This window comes from Equus przewalskii, chromosome 1 (assembly GCF_037783145.1).
Source record: "Equus przewalskii isolate Varuska chromosome 1, EquPr2, whole genome shotgun sequence".
Classification (NCBI taxonomy): domain Eukaryota; kingdom Metazoa; phylum Chordata; class Mammalia; order Perissodactyla; family Equidae; genus Equus; species Equus przewalskii.
In genome coordinates, this window is record NC_091831.1 from 48,401,878 (window position 1) to 48,426,566 (window position 24,689).

A 24,689-nucleotide genomic window follows, 5' to 3' on the forward strand; every position below is an offset into this window, starting at 1 on the left:
CTGGCTGCACGGCTGTCATCTTGGATGTCGCTACTATCCAAAGAATTTTTTTTGCTTCCATTCTGAGAGTTCCTTCTCCCCCCTCTTTTAATTCCCAATTTCTTATATTCAGGAAAGTCTCTCACTTCCGTGACTTAGTTCCTCATTTTGGCAGCATACAATCTCTAATAGTGCTAGGCAGTGGTAGGGAGGTTATTTTTTTCAACCTTGTGTGCCTGAAAAACGTCACCATAGCCTTCCACTTGATTGGAGGTTTAGCTCAGTAAAGAATTTTGGGTTGAAAATGATTTTCCCTTAGAATTTAATGCTTTTACTCCATTATCTTGTAGCTTTCTATAGCATGAATGAGATTTCTGATACCATTCGAATTGCCTATGACTTGTTCTAATCTCCTTGGAAGATTTTAAGATGCTTTTAGTCAAGATGTTGTGACATTACAGTAGGGTATGCCTTGATTTGGGTATTTTTCATTCATTCAGCTAGATATTTAGTTAGCTTTATCAATATAGAAACTGTTTTTTAATTCTGGAACTTTTCTAGTATATTTCTTTGATATTTTATATTCAAATCCAGTTTACAGTCTATCTGTGTTCTCTATGTGGAAATTTGGTTAGTTGGTTTTAGAATCTTGGATTGATCTTGGAATTAAAAAAAAATTATTTTTCCCTTTATTTTATATATATCCTCTTGTTCTCCTTTCTGGGAGTCCCCACCCTCCCCTCAAAATCTTGGATAGAATTGTGTTATTTTAAGAAACTATCAGCTCAATATAGTTTGCTATATACATAGACTATTATATAGGAACCTTATGTAATCACAAACTAGAAACCTATAATGAATAAGTAAGAGGAAAGAAATTGAACATATTACTAAAAAAAGCCATCAAGCCACAAGGGAAGAGAGCAAGAGAAGATGAAAGGAACAGAGAAGAACTACTAAAACACCCAGAAAAAAAGTAACAAAATGGCAATAAACACATATTTATCAATAGCTACTTTAAATGTCAGTGGACTAAATGCTGCAATCAAAAGGCATAGGGTGGCCAAGTGGATAAAAAAACACGACCCATATATATGCTGCATCCAAGAGACACACTTCACACCTAGAGACACTCACAAACTGAAAGTGAAAGGATGGGAGAAGATACTCTATGCAAATGGCAAAGAAAAGAAAGCGGGGGTAGCAATACCTATATTAGACGAAATAGACTTTAAAACAAAAACTGTAACAGGAGATAAGGAAGGGCACTACATAATGATAAAGGGAACAATCCAACAAGAGGATATAACACTTGTAAATGTCTATGCACCCAGCACAGGAGCACCTAAATATATAAAGCAATTATTAACAGTCATAAAAGGAGGAATAGACAGTAACAGAATAATAGTAGGGGACTTCAACACTCCACTTACACCAATGGATAGATCATCCCAAAAGAAGATCAATAAGGAAACATTGGCCTTAAACAACACATTAGACCAGATGAACTTAATAGATATATATAGAACATTCCATCCAAAAACCACAGAATACACATTCTTTTCAAATGCCCATGGAACATTCTCCAGGATTGATCACATATTAGGCCACAAAGCAAGTCTCAGTAAATTTAAGAAGATTGAAATAATATCAGATATCTTTTCTGACCAAAGGTATGAAACTAGAAATCAACTATAGGAAGAAAACCAGAAAAGCCACAAAAATGTGGAGATTAAACAAAATGCTCTGAACAACGAATGGGTCAATGAAGAAATCAAAAAATTCCTGGAGACAAATGAAAATGAAAATACGACATGTCAAAATCTGTGGGATACAGCAAATGTGGTTCTAAGAGGAAAGTTTATAGCAATTTCAGGCCTACCTCAACAAACAAGAAAAATCCCAAATAAACAATCTAACAGTGCACCTAAAGGAACTGGAAAAAGAACAAACAAAGCCCAAAATCAGCAGAAAGAAAGAAATAGTAAAAATCAGAGCAGAAATAAATGAAATAGACTAAAAAACAAACAGAAAAAATTAATGAAACCAAGAGCTGATTCTTTGAAAAGATAAACAAAATTGACAAACCCTTAGCTAGTCTCACCAAGAGAAAAGAGAGAAGGCTCAAATAAATAAAATGAGAAATGAAAGAGGAGTGATTACAATGGACACCTCAGAAATACAAAAGAAAATAAGATAATACTATGAAAAGCTATACGCCAACAAATTGGATAATCTAGAAGAAATGGATAAATTCTTAGAAACATACAAGCTTCCAAAACTGGACCAAGAAGAAGTAGAGAATTTGAATAGACCAATCACCAGTAAGGACATCGAAACAGCAATCAAAAACCTCCCAAAAAATAAAATTCCAGGACCAGATGGCTTCCCTGGTGAATTCTACCAAACATTCAAAGAAGACTTAATAGCTATCCTTCTCAAACTGTTCCGAAAATTGAAGAGGAGGGGAGGCTTCCTAACTCCTTCTACGAAGCCAGTATCATCCTGATACCAAAACCAGACAAGGACAACACAAAAAGAGAAAACTACAGGCCAATATCAGTGATGAACCTCTATGCAAAAATCCTCAACAAAATACTAGCCAATTGAATACAACAATACATTAAAAAGATCATACATTGTGATCAAGTGGGCTTTATTCCAGGGATGCAGGGATGGTTCAACATCTGCAAATCAATCGTGATACACCACATTAACAAAAAGGAGAATAAAAATCACATGATCATCTCAGTAGATGCAGAGAAAGCATTTGACAAGATACAGCATCCATTTGTGATAAAAACTCTGAATAAAGTGGGTATAGAAGGAAAATACCTTAACATAATAAAGCCCATATATGATAAACCCACAGCTAATGTCATTCTCAATGGAAAAAAACTGAAAGCTATCCCTCTAAGAACAGGAACCAGACAAGGATGCCCACTTTCACCACTCTTATTTAACACAGTATTGGAAGTCCTAGCCAGAGCAATCAGGCAGGAAAAAGAAAGAAAAGGGATCCAAATTGGAGAAGAAGAAGTGAAACTATCACTCTTTGCAGATGACATGATTTTCTATCTAGAAAACCCCAAAGAATCCACTAAAAACTTTTAGAAATAATAAATGAATAGAGTCAAGTCGCAGGATGCAAAATCAACATACAAAAAGCCATTGTGCTTGTATACACTAACAACAAAGTAGCAGAAAAAGAAATTAAGAATACAGTCCCATTTGCAATTGCAACAAAAAGAGTAAAATGCCTAGGAATAAACTTAATCAAAGAGGTGAAAGATCTATACACTGAAAACCATAAAACATTTTTGAAAGAAATTGAAGACGATACAAAGAAATGGAAAGATATTCCATGCTCTTGAATTGGAAGTATTAACATCGTTAAAATGTCCATACTTCCTACAGCAATCTATAGATTCAATGCAATCCCTATCAAAGTTCCAACAACATTTTTCACAGAAATAGAACAAAGAATCCTAAAATTTATATGGAACAACAAAATTTCCTGAATAGTCAAAGCAATCCTGAGGAAAAAGAACAATGCTAGAGGTATTACACTCCCTTATTTCAAAATATACTACAAAGCTATAGTAACAAAAACTGCATGATACTGGAACAAAAACACACATACAGATCTATGGAACAGAATTGAGAACCCAGAAATAAACCCACACATCTATCGACAGCTGATTTTCGACAAGGGAGCCAAGAGCATACAGTGGAGAAAGGAGAGTCTCTTCAATAAATGGTGTTGGGAAAACTGGACAGCCACATGCAAAAGAATGAAAGTAGACCATTCCCTTACACTATGCACAAAAATCAACTCAAAATGGATTAAAGACTTGAATGTAAGACCTGAAACCATGAAACTTCCAGAAGAAAACAGGCAGTGTGCTCTTTGATGTGGGTCTTAGCAACATTTTTTCAAATACCATGTCTGACTGGGCAAGGGAAACAATAGAAAAAATAAACAAATGGGACTACATCAAACTAAAAAGCTTCTGCACAGCAAAGGAAACCATCAACAAAACAAAAGACAACCTAACAATTGGGAGAAGATATTTGCAAACCATATATCAGATAAGGGGTTAATATCCAAAATATATAAAGAGCTCATACAGCTCAACAATGAAAAAACCAACCCAATTAAAAAATGGGCAAAATATCTGAACAGAGATTTCTCCAGAGAAAATATGTGGATGGCCAACAGGCATGTGAAAAGATGTTCAACAATATTAACTATCAGGGAAATACAAATCAAAACTACAGTGAGGTATGATCTCACTCCGGTCAGAATGGCTATAATTAACAAGACAGGAAACAACAAGTGTTGGAGAGGATGTGGAGAGAAGGGAACCCTCGTACACTGCTGGTGGGAGTGCAAACTGGTGCAGCCACGATTGAAAACAGTATGCAGTTTCCTTAGAAAATTAAGAATAGATCTACCATGTGATCCAGCTATTCCGCTGCTGGATATCTATCCAAAGAACTTGAAAACACAAATGCATAAAGATACTTGCACCCCTATGTTCATCACAGCCTTATTCACAATAGCCAAGACTTGGAAGCAACCTAGGTGCCCATCAAGGGACGAATGGATAAAGAAGATGTGGTATATATACTCAATGGAATACTACTCAGCCATAAGAATTTATGAAATCCGGCCATTTGTGACAACATGGATGGACCTTGAGGCTATTATGCCAAGTGAAATAAGTTAGAGGGAGAAAGTCAAATACCATATGATCTCACTCATGAGTAGAAGATAAAAACAATGACAAACACACACATAGTATTAGAAATTGGATTGGTGGTTACAAGAGGGGAAGAGGGGAGGGAGGAGGGCAAAAGGGGTGATTAGGCACATGTGTGTGGTGATGGGTTGTGATTAGTTTTTGGGTGGTGAGCATGATGTAATCTACACAGAATTCGAAATATATTATGAACTATGCCGGAAAGTTATGCAATGTTATAATCCAATGTTACTGCAATAAAAAAAAAAAAGAATTGTGTTATTTTTCTTATATTTTTAGTTTACAAGATTTTTTCTTGTTCTCTAAATATTCTCCTTTAAAAATACCATCCCATCTTTTGAATGCCTTAGTTTTTCTTCTCATCTGATAATATTTTAGGTTTAAAAAAACTTTTTGCCCTCCTCGCTCCATTTTCCCCCATTCCCCACCCTTTCCTTCCTTATCGTCTTCTCCTTCATCTTCCTCCTCCTCCCCTGTCTCCTTTCCTTGCTCTCTCTCTCCTTTTCCCTTCTCCTGCTGTTCTCCTCCTCCCTGCCCACCCTCCTCCTCGCCTGTTTTCTTTTCTTCCTCTCCTCCTCTCCTTCATTCTCCCTCTTCTCTTCTTCATTCCCCTTCTCTCCTCCTTCGTCTGTTCCTCCCTCTCTTCCTTCTGTTACTTTGTCTTGCTCTTCTTCATAGTTTAGAGTGAGGCACTAAAGCCTTTTCCACTTTGGTAGGATTTGCTGACTGGTGGTCCTCACCACCAAGGGAATGACCTTGTACGCTGATACATTTCAAGGTGAATAACTGCTATACAGCCATCTAATCACAGTGCAGCCCCTAACACGTAGAGCATTATATCAGCTGTGGACCTGAATTAGAATATAGTGCATTAGAACTGGGCACGCGGAGTACCAAGAAGCGCATTTTCACCCTAAATAGGAACAGCTGTCCTAGTTTTCGTGGCAGTGCATGATCCTTGAGTAAATCTAAGTCACCGATACTGTAGAACAGAGAAGTGGCATAGATATGCATTCTTTAGAAAATCATTTACTGAAGACAGGACATTCTAAAAAGAAGCAGCCTACCAGTATTGCTCAATTATGGGTATTTGCATTATGGATGGGACAATTCTTCATTGAGCTGGGCTCTTTGTGACTGCCCTGGACACTAAATGCCTGCACCATTGCCCCATCCTGTGACAACAATAACAGAAAACACCCCACATATTTCTACACACTCCTCTGGTAAAGAATCAGTGTGAGCCACCTTGAGGTATTCATATCCTCAGTCACTGGAGAGCTGGCTCCCCTTCCAAACTCCCTGCTGTCCTGCACCTACAGCTCCTTGTAGGAACGGGTGCTATTTTAAGTGTTCTGAGGCATATAAAAGGGAAGTGGAAGTTTGGGACAGACCGACATCGGGATTCACAGCACTCTCTCTTCCCGGATTTCACTTTCCCCATCTCTCCCCATGTCTCAGTCGTTTCCTATGTTAAACGATGAACTTAAAAATCTCCATACTGTGTTCGTTCTTTGAATTTCTGTTAACTGTGACTATTTTGTAATGTTTAACCTTTAGAGTTTTGTCATTTTTATTACCTCAAAGAACTTACATTTGAGTAAGACTGTAAGTTTTGAGGTCATAGTTGTTGGCTTCCATTTATTAAATTCGTATAGAGTGCTTGTTTGCATATGTTAGAAGTGAAAACAGAGCTTTGGGGGCTAGATCTCTTGGTTGGAGTTATACCACTATTTAATGGCAAGTCTAGAGTTGAACCTTGGTTACTCTGACTTTTTTCTTCTCTCTGTGTGCCTCAGGTGCTAAATAAGTTTTGTTTAAATGAGTCAATAAATGAGTCTTTTTAGCAGTAAGATGAATTGGGAGTAGCCCTGATGAGAACAAGGATATCTTTGCGCCCTCCCACCTCCACATCCATTTTGGTGGGGAGAATAGCAAACAGATTGCCTTGTCAGATTTCCACGTATAACCTGAACTTTAAACATGCCTGGAACACATTTGGTTCTGATTTAACACAAGTTGGCTTGCCCCATTGCCATGTTATTACAAACACAAAAGAAATATAAACTTCATTCCATTAAGTAACCATCCACAAAAACTCTTAAATAGTTTCATGGTTTTGGGTTGGGCCAAAGCTGGATATTAAGGAAATGATTATTAATGTTATATGTTTTATTCAAACTACTCTTAATTCTTTAACCCTCCCACCACCCCCAAAAACACCAACCAACCTTTTTTTTCCTCCCTCAAAATGTTCCCAGGAGGTTAAGATAAATACAGCTTTGATTTCAAGCTGCTGACTCCTACTATTTGGAAACATTCCTTGTTTTCAGTCCTTTGTAGCTTGTTATACCTACCTGAATCTTTTCAATCCTCTTTGGGTAATAGCAAAGTAAGTCATTATCCTCTATAGTAGCACTGTACAATGGAAATATAATGTGAACCACAAATGCAACTTAAAATTTTATAACTGCATGAAAAAGAAAACAGGTGAGATTAATTTTGATAATATAGTTTTCTTTAATCCAATATATAAAAATGGTATTTCAACATATAATCAAAAATTATTAATGAGATTTTTACTTTTTTTGTGCTAAGTCTTTAAACTCTGGTATGTTTTTTACTCTTAGAGCAGATCTGGATTCAGACTAGCCACATTTCAAGTGCTCAGTAGCCACGAATGACCAGTGGTTATCGTTTTGGACAGTGTAGCTCCCTAGGAAGACCAGCATAAGCTCACTGTGGTGTATTAGGTATTCTTAACTCCATTAAACTGTATAAAGGCCATGAACATCCTGTAACTTTTGAGAAAGCTAGGAGAGTGTTGATTTTTAAAGAAAGAAACTAATATTATGTAAATACTCAAAGTTGTCAAATAATGTTTATGACCCCTGGCCAGACTATATGGTGCTTCAGGGATTTCTTATGTAAGAAGAAATGGGATCTGAAAGTGAGACATTTGACATGACCAAAGTTTCTGTTAATCAGTTGGACTGAGATTCCATTGACGTATGTTAGGGTTATCAGTCCACGGAAAGTGTTCATTGTCAGGCCAATAAATTTGGAGTCTGAATAAACCCTTAGCCAGAGTTGCTTGAAAAGTTCAAGTTAGAAGTTGCTTGAAGCCATGAATAATGTGATTTAGATGTTCTCAGGTTTTTGTGAATATTTGTTTTCCTACATTTGACAGCAACAGATGCTTTCTGAAACTAAAAGCCTGCAGACTGGGGAACACTAGACTTCGCTCGAGGCTGCTCCTGTGCTCTGAAGGGCCACCAGCATCTTAGATTGTCCCTATCACTTGGAATATTGGCACAGCTTTACCGTCCTGAGAGATTTAACATCTGAAAAAAATTCTCCTACAATCCACATTTTGAGAAGTGTAGTCTGCAAAGGGCTTAGTTGTTGAGGTTAGTAGACGTAAACCCTAAAGGGGCAGTAGTGGTCCCCATTGTTAGAATAGAGCAGGACTCCTCCCCTAATCCCCATCATAATCTTTGTCATTCTTATTCTGTTGAAAATTTGGTGGGAAATGAAATAAAAAGAATATCCTCAAAGGATGTTCTTGGATTATTGGTGTAGTTCAGTTAATGGCCCATGCTCTTGATCCAAATTATCATAGATAATCGATCTCTCTTCTTTCATACTCGTAGCCATTGAGCCCTTTTAGAATGTGGTAAATTAATAAAGTGTTAACTGTTTTATTTCTTATTACATTTGATGTGACCTTTCAGTAAAAGTGGCTTTTTTAAAACTCTGCAGTTAGAAATGTATACATATAAGTTTCTTTCACTTTTTGCTTCATGCATTTTAGAGAGCATCTCTTTCTGTCTTTTGGCTAGCTGTTAAATGTGAATTTGAATCAGAGGTTTTCCAACTATTAGATTGTTTAGTGTTTTCAGCTGTGAATTTCTTAGTCTAGGCATAAGTTGTTAAAACTTCTCCACTGAAAGTTGCACAAAATCAATATTTCAATTTAGAAAGTGCTAGGTTAATTTAGGCCTCTGATGTACTATACTTGGTATGATTTTATCGACCATTATCCATCTCTGATATCACGTTAGTCATTTGTTATCAAGTTAGTTAGCTTATATCCACATTTGACCTTCAGACTTTTGCTAGATTGCTTTGTATACTGTGGACTGAAGATGATGCTGTAACAAACCAGTAGTGGTAAACCTTGGCTCACTCCCAGATAGGAAGAAAGATTTCAAATGATTTTCACCTGATTTTTTTCCTGATTAAAAAGAAGTTCAAACTTTCTGCATTCTGAAAAATACAAAGGAGAAAGTGATAAATGACCCAATAATTCCACCGCTCAAATAACAATTGCTAATATTTTGGTGTTTATTCTTTGTCTCTTTTTTCTAGCACATACACTATATGTGTATGCACACATATTTATATGAAAAATTGAGATCTTTCTGTACCTCCTGTTTTATAGTGTCCATAAAAAAAGTTTTAGGTGTGTTTGAACATGGGAATTTTTTTAACTGCAAAAATAAAACAATGTTTAAGAAAAAAAATTTGAACTGAAGAAGATAAACCATCTTTAAATATCCAGCCACTATTAAGTTAAAAATTATGTTTATTTTTGTCTGTTTCTCTTTGATTTTTCTCAACAGGCCTGCATGATTTTTTTTTTCAGGGCAGGTGAATTTGATTTGTTCACAGTGGACTCTGGGAAACAGGTAGAGGGTTCTAGGAAAGATGAAGTCTGAAAATCCCCACAGTTATTGTGCTATACAACGTTCAAATGACACTGTTCACTGCTGAAATTTAAACTTGGAAGCGTTCTTCAGTTAGCTAGAATAGTTGAATGATTGTAATTGGGAATTGAAGAAACTTTAAATATAGACTTAGTGTCTACCATTTCTTTAGTCAATTCTCAGAACTTTGCATGCCGGTCTAGAGTGTTAGATATGATTCGTGAATATGAAAAGTTCTTTGGGAGTATATAGAAACTGCATCTTCTAAATCTTTTGCTGATTCCTCTTTTTAGAAGAATTGGCGAATTGTCAGAGAAGTTTTCTGAGAGCAGTAATATACAGAATAAAATGTGTGACATAGCTCTTTTAGCATATGGATTAAATTGAGACAATAAATGAATGTTTTAAATTTTTAGCAAAATATTTTTGCGGGAGAATCAGACTGCCTAAATGGTTTCATTTGTCTTTCAGGTGGCCTTAAGATAGAGCAGCTCTCTTAGTTGTTAATGTGCTACAGTTGGGTTGTGTTTTAAAAAAAGAGGAATGCCCTGAATCTTTTCAGATTTGAAGAGTTATTTCCCAATTAGTTTTTATAACTTGAGCATGGTTTTTTTCTTGCTGAAATTACACCGAGATGAAAAAACCCATTGCTCATCAAGGGAATGTTTAAAGATATGCCATACTGTGTTTTAAATATGAAATACATAGTCCTTGTGTTTTTGGGATTGGCTCCATAAAGTATCACATGTTATAATGGAAAAGCATTTCAGAATGAAAAGGATATTTAAACAGAAGTTTCCATATGCCCTACGAAGAATTTAAAATCAAGCCTTTTCCCTTTTAATTCGGTAATTAACTAGACTTGCCGTGTAGTTTGCAGGACTGGAATACTTTACACCTGTTTCAACTTTCGCTGTTTTTATTGGCCGGGGCTTTTGCCGTCCCATATTTCTTGTGAAGCAAAAATATGAAATAAAATATGGCAATGCATTGGAGAAATTATAATAAACATAAAAAATGAATCGTTCAGCTTAAAATGTGAAATGCTTTACCTGCACAATCAACCAGCCATGTTTCAGTAGTATTGAAGTAATTTATTCCTGGAGTTCTGTGGCATGAAAATAAAGATAAGTGCTTTCATTGGCAGGAATAATCCAGGGTTTTTACAATCAAACAATTAAATTTTGGAACATCAGGCAGAAGTCATACTGTAAAGAGAGTTAGAAAAAGCCTGCTAAATCATTGTGTGTGTGTTCATGCTACGGTGGAATAAAAAGATGAGACTGTATCAGCATGTAAGAATGTGAAGACTCAGGAGAACTCTTAGACCACAGAATATAATCAAACTTCATGGGTCAAGGAATGTCATGACATGAAGTATGGGTTAGCTCATTTCACAGGCAACATTTTCCCCTCCAAACATAATGAAAAGAAAACCAGTGAGTCAAGATGTTATCGTATCTCATATTTTTTCTTGCAATTCCCCTCTCCGATGGTCTCCCTAGAAGGACCCTTTTCTTCTTCAGGCCTGACAGCAGCTGCCTGGCTCTGGTGATGGGTTAAGAGTAAAATGACTCGCTTTTTAGTGCATCATCCAGAATGAGAATAGCTAAATGAAATCTCTAATTTTAACGTTTCATTGGGATGGAGTTGTGAGTGTGATAAGATCTCTGGGAAACTTGTCCATATAACTGAATTTTAATTTTGGCTTTCTCTCCAAGTTGGGTGGCTTTGAATATGTGGGCCAAGGTTGTGGTTGAATGAGGGCAGAGTCTTGCCTGTTTTGATTCACCAGCACAGGACTTACATATTTGGGGAATGAAAGAGTGAATTTCTCTGTGTTCTTTTCCGGGTCTGTAAAGTGAACGTCTTAAATGCCTACGTTTATATTGTGAATGACATATTCTGTGAACTCCCTTCTCTCAGTCTCTCACTTCTTCAGAGGAGTTTATGTTTTGATTCTGAGGAATTTAGAGTAATTGAGAATTGAGCTGTCAAATTTGAGCACAGAAGGATCCCCATTTTGGGGGAGAGAATGCTTTCGGGGAAATGTTGCTCTCTTGATTGGCTTTTGTGGCCTTGGCAGCTTTGCTTGTGTAGAGTCGGGGTAAGTCCTGCAGAGACCCAGCAACCTGAGAATAAGATAAGGATGCTCCCTGTAAAGTGCCAATGACTGGGACTAACCATGCTTTGCACCTGAGGCAATAATCGAAGACTTCAACCAGAATCTTTTACCAGGGCACTTGTGGGTTTGAGAAGTGGACATGTCTCAGGATTTGGGGGAAAATCAGGCTCAGATTTGGAGTTTCTTATACATAAGCACTTGGAAGGGAAAAGAACAAAGATTTTTGGTGCCAATGAGTATGCCATTTCCGGCTCTCTGCCTCCTGTTCCCCCTCAAATTATAAGGTTGCTAAAAGGTGCAGGTTTCTGGTTAAATTTTAGATGTTTTTCTGGAACATAGTTAATTATAGTTTGTGTCTAACTAAGGAAATGCCCCCATTTTTTATTCATCCAAGGATTGAAAGGCCGTTCTGTGAAGTTTGTTTAGCTGGACTTGGAATGAAGGAGCATTTCAAGGTTGTGACATAATGAGTTTGTCATGAACAAAATAAATGTCCTAAAGGAAGTTTCTGTAATAAAATGTAGTTGGATCATGAAATTTAAACTGATGAATTCTAAGTTGCGGAGTTGTTCCCTGCAGGTGAAAGGGGTAATTATCTGCCTTGCTTGATAGGCCTTTGAAAATATCCTTGATTCTAAAATTTATTTTCAGAGAAGAGTTTTCTTGATGTCACTAGAAAGTTTTCAAATCTTTGTGCCCTGATACGCAGTTTTCATTGCCAAGCAATTGTGTTCTTGAGTAGGGCCCCTTTAAACTATTTTTAGCTTTGGTGGTAAAGACAGCCCAAGAGGTGGATGAGTTGAAGTGTGCCCAAGGCACTTGTCATTAGGTTTGTGTCATTAGGTTTGGATACTGACCTTTAGTCTTGCCTGAGTGGCCCCTCTAGCTGTGATCAACCACATTGCCAGTTTATTTTGAAAGAGTGAGTTTTTTGGTTGAAATTTGCTTTTTATGTTTTTTTAAAGTTTTAATGGAGATATTTCAAAATTAGAGAGTGAAAAATCATAATTTGTAGAGTTAACTACAAAGAATCTGTGGAAATGTGATTTAAATGCTCTCATCAATGTCTGCGAATTCATGCTGTTTATGGTGTGGTATTTGTGCAAAAAGTAAAGTTAAAACGGTACTGGCATTATGAATTAGTTTCTTTTTACTGCTGTAACAAACTACTACAAGTATAGTGGCTTACAACAACATAAGTTTGTTATTTACAGTTCTGGAAATCAAAAGTGTGAAATGGGTCTCATTAGGCTTTATCAAGGTGTTGGCAGGGCTCTGCTCCCTCCAGAGGCTCTGGGGAGAACCCATTTTCTTGCCTTTTCCAGCTTCTAGAGGCTGCCTACATTCTTTGGCTTGTGGCCCCTTCCTCCATCTTCAAAGCTAGCAGTGTAGCATCTCCACATCTTTCTCCTCTCTGAACTTCTCCGTTTGTCATCACATGCCCTTCTCTCTCTCTGCTTCCATTGTCACATCACCTTCTCAGACTGAGCTTCCTGCTTCCTTCTTATAAGGACCCCTTGTGATTACATTGGGCCCACCTGGGAAATTCGGGATCGTCTTCCCGTCTCAAGAGCCTTAGTTTAATCACATCTACAAAATCATTTTTGCTGTGTAAGGTAACATATTCACAGGTTCCAGAGATTAGGACATGAACATCTTTGGGAAGCTGTTATGTAGCCTACCCAACATTAGAATACAATTTTTCTTTCTTTCTTTTTTTTTTTTTGAGGAAGATTTAGCCCTGAGCTAACTACTGCCAATCCTCCTCTTTTTGCTGAGGAAGCCTGGCCCTGAGCTAACATCCGTGCCCATCTTCCTCTGCTTTATATGTGGGACGCCTAGCACAGCATGGCCTGCCAAGTGGTGCCATGTCCACACCCGGGATCTGAACCAGCGAACCCCAGGCCGCCAAAGCAGAACATGCAAAACTTAACCGCTGTGCCACCGGGCCGGCCTCCCAATTTTTATTTCTTTTTAGCTCTTGTTTTCATAGATTTCCTCAAACTATCCTTGGAAATCACAGAAACGTGTATTCTGTGCTCTCTTTTTTGGATGAAAACATGTTGAGAAAAAAATACATTTTTATAAGATTATAGAAAGTGCCTTATATATAACTGTGAGGTTAAAGTTGGTGAAAAAAGAATTTATGATACTTGTTATTTCTTTGAGGGCAGGGAGAATTTCATTGAGTTTTGAATCTTCCACCTAAAAGAATAATCTTCTGTGCTTCTTGAGTCTTTAATTGTTTTAACAAGTGCCCAGGACAGACAGACACACACACACACACACACCGCGCGCGCGCAGTGCCCTATGGCAGTATTGCCTAGCAGGTTTTGTTTGGGGTACCACAGTCTTCCATTCTTAAATTTCCAAGAGTCTTCCTTTCTTGTCCCGTGAGGGTGGCTTCTCCGGTTAACTGCTGTTCCACTCTGCACCTGAATCTGAGACCTGTTTTTCCTCTGAAAGATGCAGTTTGAAGCTATTGCAAGAAAGAAGCTATTGGCTCTTTGTCCTCTTTCCTTTTAGTCAAATTTCCCACCCCTCTCTGTAGATTAAAAAAAAATATTTACAGTCGTAAGACTTTTGAAAATAAAGAGCTGGATTTGTTCTTTATTTATAGGCTACCATTTAGATATCAGAATGATTGTTCAAATAGTAACCTGTTAATTAATCTCACATGAAGTTTGGTTGTCTGTGACCTTCGCCATTACTATTTAAGTCTCATGTTGTTTTGTCTCTCTCTTTGTGTATGCAAATGAAGGAGGGAGTTAAAGTAGTATGTGATGCCAGCTGAAATCCAAGTAGATTATATAGTCATCGCAAAGCATAAAACTGAAACAGCTCAGAGTGGGCCTCGGCAGCTGAGCCACCAGTTGAAGATTCTGTCAGTCTCCTGCCTGGGACGGATGACGGATAGGAAGTGCTTGGAGCGCTTCAGCTGATTATCTTGGTAGTTGCATTTGTTCTTATAGTTTCTTAACCATAAAAGATGAGATTACTTTCATATATGTGTGAAAATAGAGATTTGTGAGTCAGGCATAAAAAGGAGTGTGAAATTATCTAAAGATGTGTAATTGATTGGATGAGTGTTTTATTCTTTATCAAATTTTCATCACAGATGGGGCCTGTTAACAGGCACTGAGTTTTGGGAGAGCAAGAATGGCATCTTGTTTACCTTTGTAATCTCATACCTGATATTTGAGAATTTTTTGAATGCATAGGTTGAAAAAAGAAACTATTTTAAATGTATGCATTTTTATTTACAGCTGCTGCTGAAGGCAAAGGCAAAAGTGGGGAAGACTTTTTTCAAAAGGTAAGTTGCTTTTTACTCCTGCCTTGGTGATAATTAAGGAGAAATATACCTGTCTCAGTAGCTTCACTAGAAGCCCATGAAAGCCCCCCTTCCATATGAAGGGGAATAGGTTTTGATAAGATAGCTGGAGATGATCAGTTCAAGAAAGGGTGGGAGGCTGTTTGGCACTTTATTCTAAGAAGGCTCCTTCTGGGCAAATCCAGTGAAGTTTTTGGTTGGAGGCAAGGAGGCAATGAGAGTTGCCAGATTGATTTCTCAAACGGAAATTGTCAAAATGCTGTCCTGATTATCTTCTTTTACTGCTACTCCCTATTTCCTCCTTCCCCAAACGCATACCCGACCTGTGAGGTAGAGAGGAGTCCCTCACAGCTTTCCTCATCTGTAAGCGTGACCGTGGGTGGCATGATATAATTGATAAAAGGTGCACCTTTAGACCTATTTGCTCACGACTGGTAACCGTGTCCTTTCTGACTTTGGCTGTCTTCTGAAAGTTCTGACCTGCAGTGAAGCCAGTCTGGTCCGTCCTATATAGCACAGGGAAATAGGAGTGGAGCTGATTGAAAAAGGAATATAGAAACTATGAAAAGCAGTTGGTTAATTCTAGTCAGCTCTATTTTAAAATAGGTGTTTTATATAAGGGAAGAGGCCTGTCCTTTCGAAGAAATTGATTTGAGTTCATGGTCTTCTTTCTTTTGTTTACTTGGATTTATTATATTTGTGTCTTTTTTGTTGATATCCAGAAAGCGTGTGTGTAGGAACAAATAGACGGATGTCCTAGAGTTAAATAGAGCAGCAACTATACATGAAGCTAAATATCGCTCTAGTGGGTCATCAGGCCTTTGGAAAACACCTGTGTGTAACTATACTGGGCTTTTACAAGCCTCTTCATTCTCTTGCTTTCTGTGTGTTCTACTTTTTTGGGTCAACTTCATCATTCATCTGCATTCTCTTCCAAGGATATTAAAAGCAAATATTTTCAGAGCTGATAATTGTATTGTCATTTCTTCATTCTGAAAATATTTATTTACCACCTGCTGCGTGCTACACACTGGAGAGACCAAACTGAGAAAGGCATGGTCCCTGCCCTAAAAACATTTGTTTGGTGTCTGGTGATATAGTCACAGAAATAGCTGGAGAGTCTAGAGTTGTAGAGGGTTAAGCACTTGACCAGAACTTTAGGAGATTAGAAAGGACTTCTTGAGGTGTTTGGAAAAGCAGAAGGTAGCCAAGTGAAGAGGTAGGCCTATGTGGGTTGGGAGGGCATTCTAGGCAAAGAAACAGAATGTTGGAAGGCTAGACAGAGGTGGAAGAATTCGTCTGTGGCATTCACACTTCAAACGTTTGGCTTACACACTACATCTGAGGGGTTCATAGTGCATGGTGAGATACAATATTCTATGTGATGAAGTACCTTCTTTGTACAGGAGGCCTTTCCTATAGGGATTTAAACTTAAAAAATTTAAAAATACTGTGCTGGCCAAATAGAATGTGCCAGACCACAGTTTTCCACCTCTGCTTTAGGCTCATGCTATTGAAGTGTATGTCCTACACCTGAAGCCCCTTACTTGGCATTATCTGACATTGGTTGAAATCCAACCTGTACTCAATACCTGGGTATTTCAGAATGCCTTGCCTTTAGCTGGGGCAGGCTTGCCATGAGGGGAAGAAAAGAGACAACAAACAGCAGAAGTCACAGATTTGCCTTGGGTTGGCTGTGATAGTACAAGTAGATGTGATCTGTGGAAGAATTTCTTCTTTTATTGCTCTTCTTTAACTTGTAGATAAATTTAAAAAGCAGACCGTTCAGCTTTGTGTGACTCAGACTTTTTAAAAGCTGAATCAAAACATGGTGTATGTGGCCATAAAGGACCTTCATTCTTAGAAGATTTGCTAATATTTATCACTCTTTGTGGAGCCATGTATACATTCCAGCAGTTTAAATGGAAACACATGTTTGAATCCAGGAACATGTGTGCGTCCCACAAACCATGAGTTGGAATCATGGATTTCATTCTTGGTCACAGGTTAATGAGGTCTCTAAATAATTAAGTGGAAGTAGTTTTCATCTCCTCATTTTCTTTTTTAGCTCAATAGAGAGTGTCTTCCTGATAGACAAATGTCCATATAGGATTTGGATACTTAGCCTGGAAAAAACCTGTAACTTAATCAAAGGCAAACATTTTAAATTCCAGAAGAGTCATTTTCAGTGTTTTGACCAGACAGAAGTAGACATTATGGTTCATCTACAGTAAAATGAAGTAATGGAGAAGTACTGAATTGTCCTCCAGGAACTTTGTTCTAGTACACGTATTCTAATTTCACGTAATGACATTTCCGGAACCATTTAAGAACAAGAATTAGGCCACATTGCTGGTCATTAGCATCTTTGAAAAAATGCTTTTCTTCTCTCAGAATAATACAAATGTGAAGGCTCTGTATGCTTGTTAGAGTGTGTTTTGGTTTTGAGTCTAGGTATATAACACAAGCCAAAATTAAAATTTCTCTTGAGCTGAGTTTAAAAATTTGATTACACTTATTAATTTGAAAACATCTAAATTTGGAAGGATATCTCCCCAGCTCCATACTGGCTCTCCCTAAGGAGGGGTGTGAGAGTTTTATATGTTACTTTTTTTGTACCATCCAAGTATATGTAAAATCAGAACAATATTATTATACTAAATAAAAGTAATTTTTGTCATTAAAAAGTTTTGAATTTGGAAAAAAAAGAAAATTAAATTTAAAAATACCTTTAAGAATAAGAAATGGTAGGTTTCCACAAAGTCGTTTAACAGCTACTGAGATCATCAGATGTTTGGTCTCAGATTTGAAGCTCTAATAGTCGTTGTCCAGTTTATTATACACTTAAAACTTCTCCTGTGGAGTCACAGTTATTGTTTTTTCAGAGATCTGCCTGGTTTCTATCTACTCTTTTACTGCGTGTGTTTGAAATGTTTTATTTCCATTGACACTCTATTAGGATAAAAGACTAACCTGTTATAGCAGAGAAACCCAACAGTGTAGTGACTTAGAGGACAAAATCATTTATTTTACTTCCGTGTAACATTCCAAGGAGAGTATTCCTGCTTGGTGCGTGGCGTTGTCCCATGGTGTCAGTTAGAAACCCAGATTCCTTCTAAGACATAGCTCTGCTGTTCCTTCAGGCGTGAATCTCATCTGTAGGGTTGAACCTGGGTCACCACCAGGTCCAAATGTGAGCTGTGAGAAAGAGGAAGAGAGTATGGGGGAAGCATGCCATGGTCTTAAGGCCCAGGCCTGGATGTGGCGTTTGTTACTTCTTCTCACACTCCATTGGAGAGAACCCATTTATGTGGCCTTATGTAATTGCAGTTAGGGAAGGTGGGGAGAGAGGAGGAACATATAGAAGAAATACTGATTTTTGCAAGCACTGTCTACCAAAAGATTGTTACAAAAAATGTATGGGGTCAAAGTGTAGTGTCTCTGTGTACTATGCTTTGAAATCTTTTGTACTTCTTAGGATTGCTGTAAAAACATACCATAAACAGGATGGCTTACACAACAAAAATTGGTTGTCTCACAGTTCTGGAGGCTAGAAGTCCAAGATTAGGGTGACAGGATTGGTTCCTTCTAAAGACTGAGAGAGAATCTGTTCCACGCCTCTCTCCCAGCTTCTGGAGGTTTGCTTGCCAGCTTTGGCATCCCTTGGCTTGTAGAAGCATCATCTTGATCTCTTCCTTCATCTTCACATTGGCGTTCTTCCTCTCTGTGTCCGAGTTTCTTCTTTTTATAAGCACACGAGTCATATTGGATTAGGGCTCACCCTGATGATCTCATTTTACTAATTAGATCTGCAATGACCCTATTTCCAAATAAGGTCACATTCTAAGGTACTAGAGGTTAAGATTTCAACATATGAATTTTGGGGGGACACAGTTCAACCTGTGATACCTTTTCAATGGCAGAAATGATTCTATAGAGAAATTTACTATAATTAGAAAAATTTGCTGAAACTGTAAATGTTATTTATCCCCCCCTTTTTTTTTTGCTGAGGAAGATTGGCCCTGAGCGAACATCTGTTGCCAATCTTCTTTTTGCTGAGGAAGATTTTTCCCTGAGCTAATATGTGTGCCAGTCTTCCTCTATTTTGTATGTGGGTCGCTGCCATAGCATGGCTGCTGATGGAGTGGTGTAGGTCCGCGCCTGGGAACCAAACTCAGGCTGCTGAAGTGGTGCACACTGAGCTGAACCACTAGGCCACAGGGCTGGCCCCTGTTTATCACATTTTTATATTCAATTTGATCTATAGATTTTAATTGCCATTTATACTAAGTCTGTTTTTCTGTTAGTACAAGTCATTTCTAAATTATGTAGAACAAATATATAGTTGACATGCAAGAAAGAGAAAAAATATCTAATTTGTCATTCTGTCTTTGAAAGAGAGCTATTTATAAACTCTTAGTCATTTTTCTGTGTATATTAAAAATGCATATAAAGTACTTTTGAATATTCTCTCATTGGCTAATGGGATTACGCATTAGACTATTTGCATTGGAAACGTCCCAAACATTTCTCTCTGGTAAAACTTTGCAAGTTCTCTAATAATTGTACTTTTTATTCTTTGTTTCTAACTACACTTAAAGAAAGAGGGAATGAATACAACTTTATCAACATTCTCTCTAGTTCTTTGTCCACCCTTCATGGCAACTTTAATTGGAACACGTGGAAGTGATCTGCCAGCATTTTTCCAGTTCTTCGGGCAGTTGTTCATGGCTTACTCACTGTCTGTCCCGTTTCCTTTTAATGAGTTTTTTTTTTTTTCTTTCTCTTGTGAAATGACTACGGCCAGATCTTGGCGGGGAAAGTGTGTTACAGTGTATTAGGTGGGGATGGGTATAGTGATTGTGTTACGATTGTGACTCATCAAAGCAAAACACTTTAGGAATCTTGAATCCCAGCGGCTGGAGAAGACAAAATCCAGTCAGCATCGTAATTGATGAAAGCCACATTTTCCGTTACACTGGGTTATAGACATTGTTTCTCAACAAAGTACACATCACGTATTTTAAATATAGGATATTTTATACTCTTAAAACAGGTCAGTTTGGAAAACTGACCTATAAAACTATGACTTTTCACAAGGGCTAAGAGTAAGAAATAACATAAATAAGATACTGTTTGGAGGTTTACTTGGTGTATTTATATTACCCTCAAACTCATCCTTTTTAGGCAAACAGATTACTTTTGTCATCTTGAGACTGGAAAGTAGCAAGTGTTTGTCTTCTTGAGGGAAACTGCTGGGAGCAGTTTTTGGCTCCCTCTCTACCTTAAAATGAGTGCACTAGGTGGTCTCAGATGGGGACTACTTGAGTCTTTTTATTGGGGGGAGGCACAAATCTCCAAGTAAAATTGTTTCTGCTTTCTCTGCTGGCCATTATTTTGTATATGTTGAATAGATAGATCATATTCCTCTGGTAAGAGAAATAAGTTTTGATTTAATTACTTAAAGGTGAATTCAGTTAGCTGTAGTCCATGATATACTTCCTGTAACATCGAGTCTTATATGCTTAAACATTTTAAGTCAAATGTGATTTAAATAAAATTAGGATATTTTAAAGTTTTAATCTTAGTATTTGTTTCAATAGGCAATATAGTCGTGTGGTTCACAATTCAAATGGTACGAAAGGGTATGATACAGTGAAGTGTATTTGAGGTCGCGGTTCTAAAGATGCGCTGAGAAGGCTGTGCAGAATTAGTGTTGGTTCCAAACTTAAGTAAAGGTTATCACCAGTGGATGTCATCATGTCATCACTAATGAACACCCACTGAGTTCCTGGCTGCTGAGTTCTTATTCCTGATTACAACATTATGGCCCTGAAAATAAGTTTCAGTGGGAGAATCTGTGATCATGATTCTCTCATACTACTGGCTAAATAACAATAACTGATCACATGTAAGACTTAGAAAAAAGGAACAACCCAGAAAACAGTTGTCTCGTCATCTTCCAGAAAGTTGCTAAAGGTGAGAATCGATCCTATTTTTATATCTTACAATTCGCTGTGTCTTCTATCAAGAGTCCAGCAGGTAAAGGTTAGTGAGAAAAGATTAAGAAAAAGACTAAGTGATTGGCTCATCATCCGTTCTTCTGAGTTCTGTCTTTGTGTTCATTTGAACATGAGAACCTGGGTGTCAAAGCCGCATTCTCAAGCACGTCATACTCTCACCTGTAGAGTTCCGTCATAACATCATAGAGTCAGCTTTTTTTTGGCAGTCATTTCACACAACTGCTTTATGAAAACCACATTTGTGGTTTTACTCCTTTTTCTGCAACCATGGAAGTAGAGGATGTCACAGAGATTCCTTTAAAGTGTGTGTTTGGTGATAGTGAATATGCCCTAATTGCTACTACAACTTTTTTAAAGTGAATAATAATATCTGGTGAAAGTTTAGTCGTTACTGGTTAAAATGTTCTTCTCACTTCTTGAAACCAAACTCAAAACATTGGATCATGTGGAAAATCAAATTGAATTCATGAGAATAAGTCTTTTTATAAAGGTCACAGATGTGGGGCCAGCCCGGTGGCACAGCGGTTAAGTTCGCGTGTTCAGCTTCTTGGCAGCCCAGGGTTCGCTGGTTTGGATCCCGGGTGCGGACATGGCACCGCTTGGTACGTCATGCTGTGGTAGACGTCCCACGTGTAAAGTAGAGGAAGATGGGCACGGATGTTAGCACAGGGCCAGTCTTCCTCAGCAAAAAGAGGAGGACTGGCAGTAGTTAGCTCAGGGTGAATCTTCCTCAAAAAAGAAAAAAATATTCATAGATGTGACTGTTTTCAGCAGTGATGTGCAGTGCACCTAGGGTAGAACGGATGATGGAAAGATCCAGCTAAGTGATTTATTTGTCTTAGTTTAAAAAGGCTTGTATATTATTTTGTAAAATGCTCTGAATGGATTAAATTCCTTAATTCCTATAGTGGTCAGCATTTCTCTTAATTGAAAAATATTGAAATACAATGTTCCTTATTTATAGTTGATATTAAGATTTCAGAACAGTTTCCACATTACACAGACAAACCAAAATTACACTAAGAAACTGATAAAATGCAAATGTAAACATTTCTGTGTGGGTCAGAAGCAATTTTTCGAGATAGTGGCATTAACTATTTTAAGGAAGGATTACGTTTGATTAGTTCTAATCACAGAAGTCTTGATATTCTTTGGTAATCTTTGTGTGTATATTTAATTATGTCCTTTGATTTCGTGTGATTCAAACTTTTATATCTGAAGAGGCATAAATCAAATTCAATCTTGTATATACAAAGAACATTATCAGAGATGTGTCTGAAGATCAGTGTATAAGGATATTCATTGTGGTAATATTTATAATAATTAAAATTAAATTAATTTTAACTAAGTGCTTAATGTAACGTTTGAAATATGGTATATCCAAACTTTGGATTACTATGTAGGCATTAAAAATCATGCTTTTTGGCAGTGATATAGCATCACGGCAGAGTGAGTTGTTCCCTTTGTCTCTACCCTCTAAGTTACAACCAGTCAGACGTTCATTGACCAACAAAGGACTCCCTGCACAGCATACCAGAATACCAGAGAGCCATGCATCTCTATATCTGAAGGTGAGTGGACTGGACCTCTTGAAGGCAGTGGAAATAGAGGAGCAGCCTCCTTGCCCTCCCTTGGCAGTGGCGATCCAGCATGAGGGTTCTCACACTGGCATGTGTGCCAGTCAACAGAGGCTGCAGGGGCAGACGGGGCACTTGCAGTTTGACCATAGCCCCTGCCACCCTAGTGGTGGCAGGTGGCACACAAGTCCTGAGGATTCAGGACACAGAGCAAAGCCAGTGACCCAGCCCCTCTCTCTTGCTGTGGTGATAGCATCCAAAACACAGATTTCCCTAGCTTGGGTGCAGTGCCCTGACCTGAGGTTTCAAAGTACAGTGATGCATGCAAGTGACCAGAGGCTGCAGGACCAGCAACAACACTGATTTGTGGCTTAGCTCCTGCCCCTCCCCCAGCAGTGATAGGTGGCACCAGTGACCTGAGGCTTCAGGAACCACAGCAGAACTGTTACCCAGCCCCTCATGGTGGCACCCCCAACACCGATTCTACCAGCAGAAGGAGCTGCATACAATACCCTGGGCCCCTGGTGGTGACAGTGACACCTATGAATCCAGTGTCTGTGGCAGTGGTACTGCCAACACTGCCAGACTACCTGGGAGGAGTAACACAGGGAGCGCACAGGGCAGCAGCACCCAAGCCTGTGGAGAGCCTGCAGAGAGCCTGTGGGAGGCCAGTGGGGAAACACGAGGTGCTGGAAGCAGCAGAAGTGCTTGCAGCCTGTGACCCCAGTGGTGACACCTGAGACTGCAGTGACATCGTAAGCAGCAAGGCACCAGCAACCTCAGAGGCACAAGCAGCACAAGAAGGACACAGATGATGCCTCTGGCACAGGCAGTGGAGGGTGGAAAGTGTAGGCTCTCAAGTACGACCAGAAGCAGCTCAGAATCAAAGTAACCAAAGCCTTACCCGAATAAGAAAGGTGGTTACTACCACAAATGTGCTGGCAGAGGGTCAGCTCATCAAGTACCATAAAGAACTACAGTAACACAGCAACATAGAAAGAAAATAACAACGTTCCAGAAGCCAAACTTGAAGTCAAAGAAGATTATGATCTAACTGAGAATTCAGAATAACAGAGAACTGAGAATTCAGAATAGCTGTCATGAAGAAACTCAGCAAGTTACAGGAAAACTCAGAAAGACAGTTCAATGAACTCAGGAATAAAATTAATGAACAGGATTACTTCACCAAAGAGATTGAAACTCTTAAAAATAATCCGAACAGAAATTCTGGAGATAAACACAGTTAGTAAGATGAAAAATAAAGTAGAAAGCATTGAAAGTAGAGAAAACTATATGGAAGCGAGAATTAGTGAGCTTGAAGATAGAAATCTAGAAATGATTCAGGTGGAAGAGTAGAGAGAACTAAGATTTTTTAAAAAATGAAGAAATTCTGTAAGGAATATCCGACTCAATTAGCAAAATCAATGTAAGGCTGATATGTATCCCAGAAAGAGAAGAGAGGGAGAAAGGAGCAGCTTATTCAAAGAAATAACAGCTGAGAACTTCCCAAACCTGGGGAAGAAACTGGGCATACAAGTACATGAAGCTAGTAGAACTCCTAACTATCTCAATGCAAAAGACATCCAAGGCATGTTATATTAAAACTGTCAAAAGTCAGTGACAAAGAAAGAATATTCAGGGCAGCCAGAGAGAGGAAAATAATCTACAAAGGAAACCCTATCAGGCTTTCAGCTTATTTCTCAGCAGAAACTCCACAGGCTAGGAGAGAGTGGGATGATATATTCAAAATATTGATAGACAAAAACTATCATCCAAGAATACTCTATACAGCAAAGTCATCCTTCAGATATGAAGGGGAAATAAGTTTTCCCAGACAAACAAACGCTAAGGGAATTCATTGCCACTAGACCTGCCTTACAAGAAACATTGAAAGGAGCCCTTCTGCCTGAAACAAAAAGGCAAAGGTGTACAGAACTTTGAGCAAGGTGATAAAGAGGCAGAATCAGAAAATTGCAACTCTATATCAGAATAAGTTAGTAAACACTAATTATAACATAAAGGCTAAAGGGAAAGAAAGCATCAAAAATAACTGTAACTACTTCAATTTGGTCACAACGCACAACACAGAAAGGAATAATTTTTGACAACAAGAACATAGAATGAGAAAATGAAAAGGACAGAACCTGCATAGGCTAATGGAGATAAGATACTATCAGCA

At 38.2% G+C, this 24,689-nt stretch overlaps 1 protein-coding gene across 6 annotated transcripts in view; it reads left to right on the forward strand.

The window, feature by feature from the left end:
• The window catches only part of BICC1 (BicC family RNA binding protein 1), a 267,016-nt gene that overhangs the window by 76,827 nt on the left and 165,500 nt on the right, over positions 1–24,689 (forward strand). For all 6 annotated transcript variants that reach the window (XM_070611494.1, XM_070611480.1, XM_070611485.1 and 3 more), the window contains exon 2: positions 14,846–14,892. In XM_070611494.1, coding sequence (XP_070467595.1) covers positions 14,846–14,892 — 47 coding nt within the window. The remainder of the gene's footprint in view (positions 1–14,845; positions 14,893–24,689) is intronic.